The 14,398-nt window shown below is 37.3% G+C and overlaps 1 protein-coding gene across 1 annotated transcript in view; it reads right to left on the reverse strand.

The window, feature by feature from the left end:
- The window catches only part of LOC128687667 (cadherin-99C), a 302,830-nt gene that overhangs the window by 90,300 nt on the left and 198,132 nt on the right, over nt 1–14,398 (reverse strand). Inside the window, exons 13-14 of the mRNA XM_053775248.2 lie at nt 8,446–8,610; nt 3,963–4,115 (exon numbers count right to left, since the gene is read on the reverse strand). Of these exons, the coding sequence (XP_053631223.2) occupies nt 3,963–4,115; nt 8,446–8,610 (318 nt within the window). The remainder of the gene's footprint in view (nt 1–3,962; nt 4,116–8,445; nt 8,611–14,398) is intronic.

Raw genomic sequence — 14,398 nt, forward strand, 5'->3', positions numbered from 1 at the left:
AAATTTTCATTAATCCATCCATGATATTTTTTTCAAAATTATATAATAAACACGATACATAACATATAAAGATGATAAATACACCCCACAATAGAATAAATAAACATAAATATGAGATGTCGTAACCAGATAACTTGTACAAGTGACGGCAAGAATAACATTTTCTCTAATCTAACATAAGAGAAAATGTGTTACTGGGGGTAACTGTAGAAAATTATTCCTTTTGTATGTAAGTTTATTCAGGTATACACAAATACAGTTACATAGATTATCATACATAACAGCGTATGTGTAGAGAACCTGGGATAACCCAAAAAAGTCAGTGACTTATTTCCATTGCCTTCTCTCAGAGCGTTATTTCTTCTCAAAATGGTGTTACATGAGAATAGGAGTGTTCTTCTTTATTTACTCTACCGTATCAATGTAGAGACAACTTGTACACATTGTAACTTGTACACAAAGCAGACGTGTACACTTTGTTTACAAAACTTATGTTCGCCTGGTTTGTTTACATAACTCTGCGCCTGTCCTCTCTCATGCACTCATTCTCTCTCTCTCATTTATTCGTTTTATCTCATTTACTTACTCCTGACCCTACATTAAGACTACAAATATTTTAAGGTAAGTAATGAGTGAACTGTATATACATTTTATCACTCTGGGATGCTTAAATATCATAGAATAGTATGTGTGGGTGGGTTGGCCTGGTATGGTAGCCTGGCTGACTACCATACATACCACACTTGATTTCTTACAATAAATGCTACTTGTCTCACCCTAGATTAAGACTACAAATATTTTAAGGTAAGTAATGAGTAAACTGTATATGTATTTTATCGCTCTGGGATGCTTAAATGTAATAGAATATTATGTGGCCTGGTATGGTAGCCCGGCTGGCTACCATACATACCACACTTGATTTCTTACAATAAATACTACTTGTCTCACCCAAGATTAAGACTATAAATATTTTAAGGTAAGTAATGAGTGCAAAGGACCCCAATGGAAATAAGTCACTCTGTCTGACTTTTTTGGGTTATCCTAGGTTCTCTACACATATGCTGCTATGTATGATAATTCTATGTAATTGTATTTGTGTATACCTGAATAAACTTACTTACTTACTTACTATGTGTGTATTGTACTTTTTTATCGTTTTTTGATGCCTAGTTCTACTGCTAACTTAATATATGTTAGTGTAAACTTGTTATCTAGTATTTGTATGCATTTATAAGGGTAAAAAAAGGGTGTTCCACTTTACTGTAATTTCCGCTTTACGGCGGTAGCCTGGAACCTAACCTGCCGTATAAGTGGGACCCTACTGTATATACTACTTAATATCTGAATTAAAAATAATGTGCTGAATGAATGGAAACCTATGATCATTAATCAATTTAGGGGTCATACACCCAGTAAATAAAGACAATGGGTACTAAGAATTTCAACCCAAGGCATGTAAAATGGAAGAATGTAGCAAATAATACTGTAGCAGAGATAACACCAGGAGGCAGCTCAGACAAAAACTTGCACACACATGAGCTTTTAAGTTTCTGCACCAAATTCACCTTAAATCAGCAAATACTATAATTATAGAGCCAACAAGACTGGAGAATACATTGGACCTCATCTTCACTAACAATGATGAGCTGATACAAAATATTACCATATCAAAAACAATATGTACTAAGATCACAACATAATAGAAGTTCAGACGTATGTGCAGGGCCCCAGACCAACAAAATGTGATCAGTCATGAGGGAGCCTTCCCTAAATTCAACTTCAATAACAAAAACATAGGGTGAGACCAAGTAAACCAGGTCCTAAATGATATAAACTGGGAAGACAGCCTAAGCAACATGGATCCAAACCTATGTCTAGAACAAATTAACTATGTGGCACTTGAGGTACACCTTGTTACAGGTATGTCACACACACACTGACAGGTGAAAATTTACACCTGCCTTGGCCATTTACTATTGTCTAGGAATATATATATAGAGTATTTATAGGTCCCAGTAATGTGTTGGATACATGGGAGTATATAATAATAATAATAATCATAATAATAATAATAATAATAATAATAAGCAGGGGGGGATACAGTGTTGGAGTGGTTGGTATTTTTGTTTAATAAATGTATGAAAGAGGGGAAGGTACCTAGGGATTGGCGGAGAGCATGTATAGTCCCTTTATATAAAGGGAAGGGGGACAAAAGAGATTGCAAAAATTATAGAGGAATAAGCTTACTGAGTATACCAGGAAAAGTGTACGGTAGGGTTATAAATGAAAGAATTAGAGGTAAGACAGAATGCAGGATTGCGGATGAGCAAGGAGGTTTCAGAGTGGGTACGGGATGAGTAGATCAAGTGTTTACATTGAAGCATATATGTGAACAGTATTTAGATAAAGGTAGGGAAATTTTTATTGCACATACTAGACATGAGAGAATGGGTGTGCGCACTCACTGTGTGCCATATTAAAATAATTGGGGATGCCTGGGTACCATATGCTCTTTTTTCCTTTTAAAAGAAAAGAATGTTTTTTCCTCAAAAAAGTTGGGGCACTACGCGAGTGAACGTATATATACGTTTGGACCGTTTAAGGGTTAAAAGAAGAAGGGAAGCAACCCCGGAAAAGGACTTGCTACCTCAAGTCCTAATGGAAGGGGATTCCCCTTCTAAACAGTAACAACTTCGACACTCTCCGCTCCTCCCATCCCATCAATCTTCACCAGATCTTCATTAAAGGTAAGTGTCAATTATTCTATTGTTATTATTCTATTGTTATTATTCTATTGTTATTGTTGTTATTGTAATTATTCTATTGCATTAAACTTAATATTTCATGTGGTAAATTTTTTTTTCATACTTTTGGGTGTCTTGCATGGTTTAATTTGATTTCCATTATTTCTTATGGGGAAAATTGATTCGCTTTTCGATATTTTCGGTATTCGATGAGCTCTCAGGAAAGGATTAATATCGAATACCGGGGGTCCACTGTACCAGGTAACAACACCTGCTATACAACAAGGTCCTCAAATTCCTGAGAATATACCCAAGCATTTGAGGAGGGAAGGTGGTCATTTCATAATACAGCTTCCTTCAACTAAGAAGAAATTTGCTCAGAAGAGATGTGTTGTCTGTGCCCAAACAAAACGACGGCAACAAAGACGCAAAGACACTCGGTTTATGTGTGAGAAATGTAAGGTACCTCTGTGCATGGTGCCTTGTTTCAAGGAGTTCCACAAGCTCCAGCAGTTCTAAAACCATGTCCAGTGATTGTAAATATATAAATATATGATAGAACATTAGTATTATACAAGATTTGTGCATGTTTATTGTAATAAACAAAAGTGGTAAACAATAATATGATAATAACTTTAGTGTGGTTATTGTGTTCAATACATTGAGTTTATATATATACATTATATACAGTATTGGTCTCTCAGGCCCCAAATGTTAGTAGGAAAAGAAAAAAATTATAAAAGAAAAGAAAAAACTACAAAAAACGTTAAATAAAGTAATGCGCATATGTGGAAATCGTCGATGTTGCCACCACCAGGTCATTTTGGGTAAACTTCTCGGCACTGTATCTCGGTAAGTACTGATCAGAATTTTGTTTTTTGTCTTATTACCTTCACAAAAATATACTGTTTAATTCTGTAAGAAAAAATTATTTTTTTTTTTTCTTCAAAATTTCTTGGACACTGGAGCACCACTTCAGATTTTGGCCTTGGACCCTGAAGGAGTTAAACTATAAAAATAGGCATTTATAGGCATTTTTTTAACCACGTCCAGAATTCGCTTTTTTTTAAATCTGCAGGCGGGTTTGGAACGTAACCCCTGCAAATTTGGGTGGACTACTGTATTCATTTTTAACCAAATAACTAACTAAAAAAATCTCAGGAGTTCATGAAGGTAGCATTAGCATAAAAATATAAGTGACTTAGGTGAAATACTCACTCCAAGTGTGAGAACAGCAGAGTTAGGAGCAGCTCCTTCACTCAGAGCAACTGTGTAGCGTGGCAAGGTAAACACTGGACCTCCTGTGTTGGGACCTCTGTTCACCATCAACTCCAATATGCTCTGGCTATATAAACCACCTCTGTCTGTGGCCTGCAAGAAACACTATGATTTAGAAGAACAGAAAGTCACTATACCATGCTATAGTTCATAAAAATAAAAAAATCACTATACCATACGTGGAGGTCTGGTCTCAAGCTGGGTCACAAGAAGTGATGACCTCAAAAATCGTCAAGTAGCGATTTTTTTTTCTTAACACACCAGCCATCTCCCACCAAGGCAGGATAACCCAAAAAAAAGTAAAAAAGTTTATAAAGCTTTTCTTCTTTTACATTTAGTAATTTATACAGGAGAAGGAGTTACTATCGCCTTGCTCCTGGCATTTTAGTCGCCTCTTATGACACGCATGGCTTACAGAGGAAGGATTCTTCTCTGCTTCCCCATTGGAGTTTAAGTAACCATGACTACAGTAATTCACAGCCAACCTTCAACTAAGAGATGAAACTAGATGACACTGCACTATTATCAGCTCAGGAGTTAGTAATGTACCAAGATGGACCGAAATACAGTAGCATGTAAACCAGGAAATGGGTGGGGATGAACACATCGGAAGCGAGTCCTAAAACTAGTAAGTCGATTTGTAGTGCACTCGGCTCACACACTGAGGTCCGTGGTTCGATCCCCAGAATGGGTAGAAACATTAGGATGTTTCCTTAAGACACCTGCTGTCCATGTTTGCCTATCGATAAAATAAGTACAGTGGACCCCCGCATAACGATGGCATCGCATAGCGATTTTTCCGCATAACGATTACTTTTATCGCAAAATTTTTGCCCCGCATACCGATTAAAAACCCGCATACCGATTTTCGTCCGAGACGCGTCCAATGTGCCCTCAGCCAGCCTCACATGTGCCGCTCCGTCCCATTGTTTACCAGCCAGCCTCCGCGGTAACATCCAAGCATACACTCGGAATATTTCGTATTATTACAGTATTTTCGGTGCTGTTTCTGGAAAATAAGTGACCATGGGCCCCAAGAAAGCTTCTAGTGCCAACCCTGTGGTAAAAAGGGTGAGAATTAGTATGGAAATTAAGAAAGATTTTGAAGGGTTTGGGGCTAACCCTGAGAAGCCTATGCCAGTTGTGGAATCCATTGTGCCTACTTCAAAGATTAAGGAAATGTGTGCACAGTGGGTTGAACTGCAAACCTTTATAGATGAAAATCACCCTGACACAGCTGTTGCAAGCCGTGCTGGTGACTATTTCAATGACAATGTTGTGGCCCATTTTAGACAAATCGTAAAGGAACGGGAGGTACAGAGCTCTATGGACAGATTTGTTGTGCGACAGAGGTCCAGTGACTCTCAAGCTGGTCCTAGTGGCATTAAAAGAAGAAGGGAAGTAACCCCGGAAAAGGACTTGCTACCTCAAGTCGTAATGGAAGGGGATTCCCCTTCTAAACAGTAAGAAGATAATGCTCTCCCCTCCTCCCATCCCATCAATCATCACCAGATCTTCAATAAAAGTAAGTGTCATTTAATTGTGCATGCCTTTTTCAGTTTGTGTGTATTAAAATTAACATTTCATGTGGTAAAAAAAATTTTTTTTCATACTTTTGGGCGTCTTGCACGGATTAATTTGATTTCCATTATTTCTTATGGGGAAAATTCATTCGCATAACGATTATTTCGCATAACGATGAGCCCTCTTGCACGGATTAAAATCGTTAACCGGGGGTCCACTGTACCTGGGCGTTGGTGGGCTGCTGTGGGTCGCATCCTGGGACAAAATTGACCTAATCTGCGAGAAATGCTCTGCATAACAAGGGGCATTCTATATAATAGTATGTCATTGATGTCAGCTATGGTCTGTATAACTTATACAGCAGGGCCCCGCTTTACGGCGGTTTGCTTTACGGCGTTCCGCTAATATGGACATTTCAAATTATGACCAAAACTCGCTATACGGCTCCCCCACCTGTCTTTCTAATACGGTCACAGCTGCCCACCGAGTTTGTTTACATTCTCCCTGAGCACATCTCCTTATTATGTCTGGAAACTTTCCAAAATTTCAAGTGTTTTAAAGTTATTGTATATTTTATATGTATTGTACTTGATAATTAAACTTGTGTACACCTGTACCTAAATAAACTTACACACTGTGCTGGCATGTAGGTACACATTAAAATCACTAAGTCTCTCTACTCTTGATGCAATAATAATAATAATAATAATAATAATAATAATAATAATAATAATAATAATAATAATCTCTTGGGCGCATTAATGTCGCATATTACGTTAATATAGACATTTCCCTTAATCTATCTATGATATTTTTTTCAAAATTATATAAGAAACACATTATGTAACACACAAACATGATACATGCACCCACAGTATAAAAATTTATACAAATATATATGAGATGTTTACCAAACGGTTTGTAGAAGTGTTGGAAGAATTACGTTTTCTCTAGCCCGTCACCTGTTACTAGGGATAACTGTAGAAAAATATTCCTTTCGTATGCCTTCACTTTATAGCTATAATTCTGTACTAACTTGTACACAGTGTAAGAGTATTTGTTTCGTGATTTAATTATTATAATAATAATAAAAATATTATAAGGTAAAAGTTTCACAAACTCTTACAAATGTACATGAATGAACTAAAACTGGACACGTATTAATACCGTCTATTTCGCCTGACCGAGTGATCGTCCACAACCTGTTCAGTTTGTTTGTTTAAGCTGTCTGAGCTCGGTGTATCATTAAATGTTGTATATTACGTTAATATACACATTTTCATTAATCCATCCGTGATATTTTTTTCAAAATTATATAATAAACACGATACATAACATAAATACATAACAACATATGTGTAGAGAACCTAGGATAACCCAAAAAAGTCAGAGTGACTTACTTCCATTGCCTTCACTCAGAGCATCATTTCTTCTCAAAATGATGTTACATGAGAATGGGAGTGTTCTTTATTTATTCTACCGTATCAATGTAGAGACAACCTGTACACAATGTAACTTGTACACAAACCAGACGTGTACACAGTTTACAAAACTTACCTTCGCCTGGTTTGTTTACCTAACTCTGCGCCTGTCCTCTCTCATGCACTCATTCTTTCTCTCTGGTATGGTAGCCTGGCTGACTACCATACATACCACACTTGATTTTTTACAATAAATACTACTCATCTCACCCTATATTTTAAGGTAAGTAATGAGTGAACTGTATATACATTTTATCGCTCTGGGATGCTTAAATATCATAGAATAGTATGTGTGGGTGGGTTGGCCTGGTATGGTAGCCTGGCTGACTACCATACATACCACACTTGATTTCTTACAATAAATACTACTTGTCTCACCCTAGATTAAGACTATAAATATTTTAAGGTAAGTAATGAGTGCACTATGTGTGTATTGTACTTTTTTATTGTTTTTTTGATGCCTGGTTCTATTGCTAACATAATATATGTTAGTGTAAACTTGTTATCTAGTGTTTGTATGCATTTGTAAGTGGAAAAAAAGGGTGTTCCACTTTACGGCGGTTTCTGCTTTACGGCGGTAGCCTGGAACCTAACCCGCCGTATAAGTGGGGCCCTCCTGTATATATACGTGTAGAAATAAAGATTATTATTATTATTATTATTATTATTATTATTATTATTATTATTATTATTATTATTACTACTACTACTACTGTATTATAAAAAACTCCAGGGCTCACTTACCATGGGTTCAGTCCCTGACTGTTTTGTGGTTTGTTTTCAATTGTTTTATTACGATTTTATAAATCAGGAGTACCATGTAAAGTTTAGCTGCTAATTTGTGTTATTTATGAGCCTTAAATTAGATCTGAATGCCAAGCAGTAGCATTTAGAAAATGCTAGCTTATTACTGGAAACATTTGATACAGATTTTTACAATGTCTCTGTTTCCAATTTTATAAACAGGTTCACTAACTGTAGCCAGCAATTAACTGATGTGAAAATATTTTGTAATGCATTATACAAAAATTTTAAGCAGATACTTAAAACTGAACTATTATTCACTTACCTCCCTCCCTTTTGGTACATTTAAAAAACTCCTACTCAGTAATCATTCTCTATTTATTAAGTAGTCTGTAAGCATTAGGATTAGTCTGCACAGAATGCTAGTGGCTTTATTTTTTGCTTAATATTTTATTACATGTAAACTACATTTTATATACTGCAGAAAAGAAAGTTGTTTCATACTGTATTGTATATACATGTACATGAAGATACACCCGGAGAGTGATAGAGTACTGGATAAGGTTGAATTGTATTACATATACGTATATACATGAGCACACACACACACAGTTATAAAGTATTGGATAAAGCTGTATTATATTGTATACATATACATGTACATGAAGACAGACCCTGAGAGTAATGGAGAACTGGTTACCAGCATTCACTTCCCCAACCAGCGCTAATTCTCCTGTAGTGCTGTTAATGAAGAACTTCTCCTGGCCACTATTAGACACGTGGTAGATGCTGTACATTACCATGGCGTTCTCACCAGCATCGTTGTCCTTAGCTGATATCTGTAAGCAATTGAAAAATGAATTTAATTAATATTGTAAAATATTTATCTATAATAATAATAATAATAATAATAATTTTATTTCAGCATGATACATGTTTGTATAAAGGAGTATAACAACTGCATGTACATGCCAAAAGCCCCTTTATATGCAGAACATTTAGGGCAAACTTAAGACTAACTTAAGATTAATAAGGCAATAACAGTGCAGTAATTTGTACATATGGCCATTAGGAGAGTTACAATGAATACAAGAGAATTGAATATTCTGTTAGTTTATGCTATATGCTTTAACCCTTAAACGGTCCAAACAAATCGACGTTCAAATTCGTAGTGCTACAAAAGTAGATCTACTTTTTTTTACATATTTTCAAATATAACAAAAAAAATGTAGATAAAAGTTTTTTTTACACGTTTTCACATGTAAAACAAAAATAAAAGATCTACATTTTTTACATACTTTCAGATGTTGAAAAAACGTATATATATGTTTGGACCGTTTAAGGGTTAATAAGTTTGGTAGAGAAAAATTACAGCTTTGATCATTAACCTAAGGTGGACACAATGGAATAATTAACATTTGAGAGGATTACAGATATTGAGAGTAAATGTATATTGATTACAATGTTTTACCTATGTTCATGATATTGAGCAAATGCATGTTTTATTTTTATATATGTATTTATGATTGGCTGGGATAGGTTAAGGAGATAAGGTGATTTCTAAATGAAGTTTTAAAAATGCTAGCCAAGTCTGTGGTTCTGGAGATTTCTGGCAGAGTTTTCCAGATATTGGGCCCTTTTATGTACAATGAGTTTTTTAAAAGATTTAGCCTGAGATGGGGAATGTCAGAGATTTTTGTGCCTAGTATTGTGTCTATGGGTCCTATTGCAACTGTTGAGAAAGTGCTTCAGGTTGGGATTAATATTTAGAATTGATTGTTCTGTAAATGTAGGTTGCACAGTAGTACAAGTGAATGTTTTGCAAAGTTTAGGTCTTTGAAGAGTTGGGGTGTGTGTTGTCTAGCAGTGGATTGTGTGATCATTTGCACTGCAGCTTTTTGTTGGGTTATTATTGACTTTAGGTGATTTGTCATTGTGGAACCCCAGGCACAAATAACATAGGTGAGGTAGGGGTAGATCAGTGAATAGTATAGTGTAAGTAGTGCTGTTTATGGTACATAGTAATGTATCTTTGAGAGGATGCCAACTGTTTTAAATACTGTTTTTGTTATGTGTTGGATATGGGTGTTGAATTTCTGGTTGCTGTCAAGGTGCAGACCCAGGAACTTTCCCTCATTATGTTCAGCAATAAGGATGCTGTTAAGGATAATGTTAGTTGGACCTCACTTGCTCTACTCCCAAACATAATGCAAAGATTTTGTCTATATTAAATGTAAGTTTATTGACAGTCATCCAGGTTGCCGTTTATGTGAGCTCTTCATTAACAATAGTGTCGAGTGAGGCTAGATTAGGGTGGGGGATGACAAAAGTCGTGTCGTCAGCAGAGAATAGGCGCAAGCTGTTGAGATACACTTGGAAGGTTGTTGATGTATAAAAGGAAAAGGTGGGGACCAAGAATGCTTCCTTGTGGTACACCAGTATCCAGGGGTCTTGTTGAGGAGGCTGCATCTTTGATCGAGACGTACTGCTTTCTATTAGTAAGGTATGGCTTGATAAATGTAAGTGCATGGCCTCTTATTCCATAATGATCAAGCTTAAGGAGTAGGATGCTGTGGTCTACTGTATCAAAAGTTTTCTTAACCCTTTGAGGGCTCTTAATTCTGCCAATCCATAATATCACTTTATTTCCCAATATTAACTAAATCTGCCAAAACATCTGCTAATTAGTCTTATCATGTGACCTCCTGGCTTTTAACCCCTTGACTGTCGCGGTCGTATATATAAGTCATAGGAGATACCATGTTTGATGTTTCTATACTCATAAATTCTAGCGGCTTCAAATCAAGCAGGAGAAAGCTGGTAGGCCCACATGTGAGAGAATGGGTCTCCATGGTCAGTGTGCACCATATAAAAAAAATCAGGGAGCCAGTGGTGCATTGTGGGAATGCCATTTCAGTCGTCCTTTTTCAGCATGTCTAGCGGTAAGAAATATGTGACTCCCCAGCAAATCTGGGACTCTTCTCTTCCCAAGTGATGCGCTAACACAGATGGAAGTGTCAGTGAAGATCCATTTCATAATTTCGAGGAGTTCGAGACCAAAAGCAATGGAGGAGGAGGAGGAAGAAGAAGAGGAAGAGGAGGAAGAAGAGGAGGAGGAGGCTGAAGGAAGGAAGGAGGCTGAAGGAAGGAAGGAGGCTGAAGGAAGGAAGGAGGCTGAAGGAAGGAAGGAGGAAGAGGAAGGAAGGAGGAAGAGGAAGGAAGAAGGAAGAGGAAGGAAGAAGGAAGAAGGAAGAAGGAAGAAGGAAGAAGGAAGAAGAAGAAGAAGAAGAAGAAGAAGAAGAAGAAGAAGAAGAAGAAGAAGAATACCACATAATAATAATATGTTCCCATGAGGCATGAAAACAGTTCACCCCATGACAGTGACAAGATAAGGGGAGATAACATCTTATAAGAGCTGACGTTTGATAAGCGTAAATGAGGGTGGAGCTGATACGGAAAGATTAGATGACCATCCCCCTCCCTTTGTTTTTGCTGGTACACAAACATTTGTCTGTCTGCCAAGCTCCCTGTCTATCCATCTAGCTCTGTCTCAGAGAGAGCCACAAGACTGTGTCATCATCACATTTACTCACATCTTCAAGCAGAGTATAGCACTTTGTCTGGATTTTTTGGGTTATCCTAGGTAATTTACACTATGTATACTTGTATTTATGTGTACCTGTGAGACAGAGATAGACAGACAGACAGAAAGAGAGAGAGATATATTGAAAGAGATAGAATGAGGGAGAAATATAATTAGATAGAATGGAGGGGAAGCAGCATCAGACCCCATTGTTTTGACAGGCAGTAGGGGGAGTGAGTAATGAGACAATATGTCATTTTGACAGCTGCCCACTCCTGACTCAAAACAATTATAAACCACACACTAGCACACAAGACAAGCTTGATGAATGGAGATAATAGCAGTTATATGAAAGTATCTAGTGACTACATATGTGTATATATATTATAGAAACCAGAAGCAAGAAGGGAAGGCAGGAATGAAGGAAGGACGAGATGAAAGGAAGGAAAAAAGTAAGGAAGGAGCGTAAAACACCATTGTGTATGACACCATGTTTCAGAGTTCTACAAGCTGCAGAACTTCTAGGAATATGTTCGGTGACTGTACATTGGTATATATATTATAGAACAATAGTAATAAAAAATTTTTTGTATTGTTTGTTTTTGTAAACAAGTTTTGTAAACAATATATTGATAATTATGTTTGTGTGCTTATTGTGTTGTATACAAAGAGTGTATATATGTACATTGCACCTTACTTTGGTCTCACAGGCCACATAAGTTATGTGAAAAAATAAAATAGTGAAAAAAACAACAAACCTTCAAATACAAGTAAACCAAAGTTTACCGGTGAGCGGCAGTCGCCGCTGTTGCCATACGCGGCTCATTTTCTGCAAACTTCATGCCTCTATATCTGGGTAAGTACTGATGGGAAAATTTTTTGGGGGGGACTAAAACAATCAGAAAAATAATCTTAACATTTTCATAAGAAAAAATAATTTTTTTTTTCGAATATTTTGCAACACCAGGAGACACTTCAGGATTGGGCCTTTCGACAGTCAAAGGGTTAATTCTGCCATTCCAAAAAATATTACCACCTGCACCATTACTTGTAAAAACTTGCATTTGTGGTCACAGTGGTGCCTATGCTAACCTTCCTATGGTGTAGAAATATACCTAGGTGGCTAGCTGGAGCAGTGGCTAACGCGACGGTCTGGAGTTTTGACTCTCTGACCGCGGGTTCAAATCCTCCCCCGTGGTATGGTTTGTTTGCATTCGTGTCATTACGATTTCGTGAGTCAGGTAAGGTAGATTTTGTACTAAGTTCAAATAAGATTGTAAAACACCTAACAACTATTCCTTGTCTAGTTTTAAGTACAGTGGGCCCTTGCCTAATGAACGCATCGCATAATGTTAAATCCGGCTAGCGATGCATTTTAACACAAAAATTTTGCCTCGGCTAGCGCTAAAAAACTCGCAAAACACGATTCGTTCCGTTCGAGATGCGTCCACTTGCGGCCAGAGTGCGCCTCACTTGTTCTGTGGGTGCCAGTGTTTACAAGCCAGCCACCGCGGTCGCATCCAAACATACAATCGGAACATTTCATATTATCACAGCGTTTTTAGTGATTGCACCTGCAAAATAAGTCACCATGGGCCCCAAGAAAGCTTCTAGTGCCAACCCTACAGCAAGGGTAAGAATTACTATGGATATGAAGAAAGAGATCATTGCTAAGTATGAGAGTGGAGTGCGTGTCTCCGAGCTGGCAAGGTTGTACACAAAACCCCAATCAACCATCACTACTATTGTGGCCAAGAAAATGGCAATCAAGGAAGCTGTTCTTGCCAAAGGTGCAACTTTGTTTTTGAAACAGAGATCGCAAGTGATAGAAGATGTTGAGAGACTGTTATTGGTGTGGATAAACGAAAAACAGATAGCAGGAGATAGCATCTCTCAAGCGATCATATGTGAAAAGACTAGGAAGTTGCATGACGATTTAATTAGAAAAATGCCTGCAACTAGTGGTGATGTGAGTGAATTTAAGGCCAGCAAAGGTTGGTTTGAGAGATTTAAGAATCGTAGTGGCATACACAGTGTGATAAGGCATGGTGAGGCTGCCAGTTTGGACCAAAAAGCAGCTGAAAAATATGTGAAGGAATTTAAGGAGTACATAGACAGTGAAGACTTGAAACCTGAACAAGTGTTTGTGATGAAACAGTCCTGTTTTGGAAGAAAATGCCAAACAGGACCTACATTACTCAGGAGGAAAAGGCATTCCCACGACATAAGCCTATGAAAGACAGGCTTACTCTGTTGATGTGTGCCAATGCTAGTGGTGATTGCAAAGTGAAGCCTTTATTGGTGTATCACTCTGAAACTCCCAGAGTGTTCAGGAAAAACAATGTCCTCAAGGCTAATTTGTGTGTGATGTGGAGGGCAAACAGTAAGGCATGGGTCACTAGAGACCTTTCCTATGACTGGTTACACCATGCATTTGCCCCCACTGTGAAAAATTACCTCCTGGAAAATAAATTGGACCTAAGGGGGCCGTCGGGCAACTGTAGGGCAAATTTCCGCACGCTCTCACCAAAAATCGAAAAAATATGGAAATTGAGTTATATATACTGAAAAATAGCTCAACTCTTTGGCAACACAATGGTACCAGAATGAATGTTCTACAACGTTTCTACAAGAAATTATAGTCATTTATATCAGGTACGGTGATGGCGATGTTGGTAGCGAGTCTGCTCACGGCCCGTATATTTTTTGGAGTTGTTTCCTTGTTTTTTATCGCTTTTTCTTGCATTATTCTTTCTAATATAATAACAGACTATTTGGCACCAAAAAACAGTAGGTGGGGCTTATCCGTAGACTTAGAGACAACTGGGAACCAGACGGGAACGCTCAGCAGTGTTCCCGCTCCAGAGAGTGCCAGCAGGAATCACCCATTATTACGCTTATATATCAACTCTACGGCTTATTTGTCTATCAGAATCGATCTAATATGATATAATAAACACTATAAATAACATACAAACATGTTATATACTCTAGACTGAATAAAATAGGCCATAATATGACGAAAGATTATCGGGAATATTTTG

This window comes from Cherax quadricarinatus, chromosome 11 (assembly GCF_038502225.1).
Source record: "Cherax quadricarinatus isolate ZL_2023a chromosome 11, ASM3850222v1, whole genome shotgun sequence".
Lineage (NCBI taxonomy): Eukaryota > Metazoa > Arthropoda > Malacostraca > Decapoda > Parastacidae > Cherax > Cherax quadricarinatus.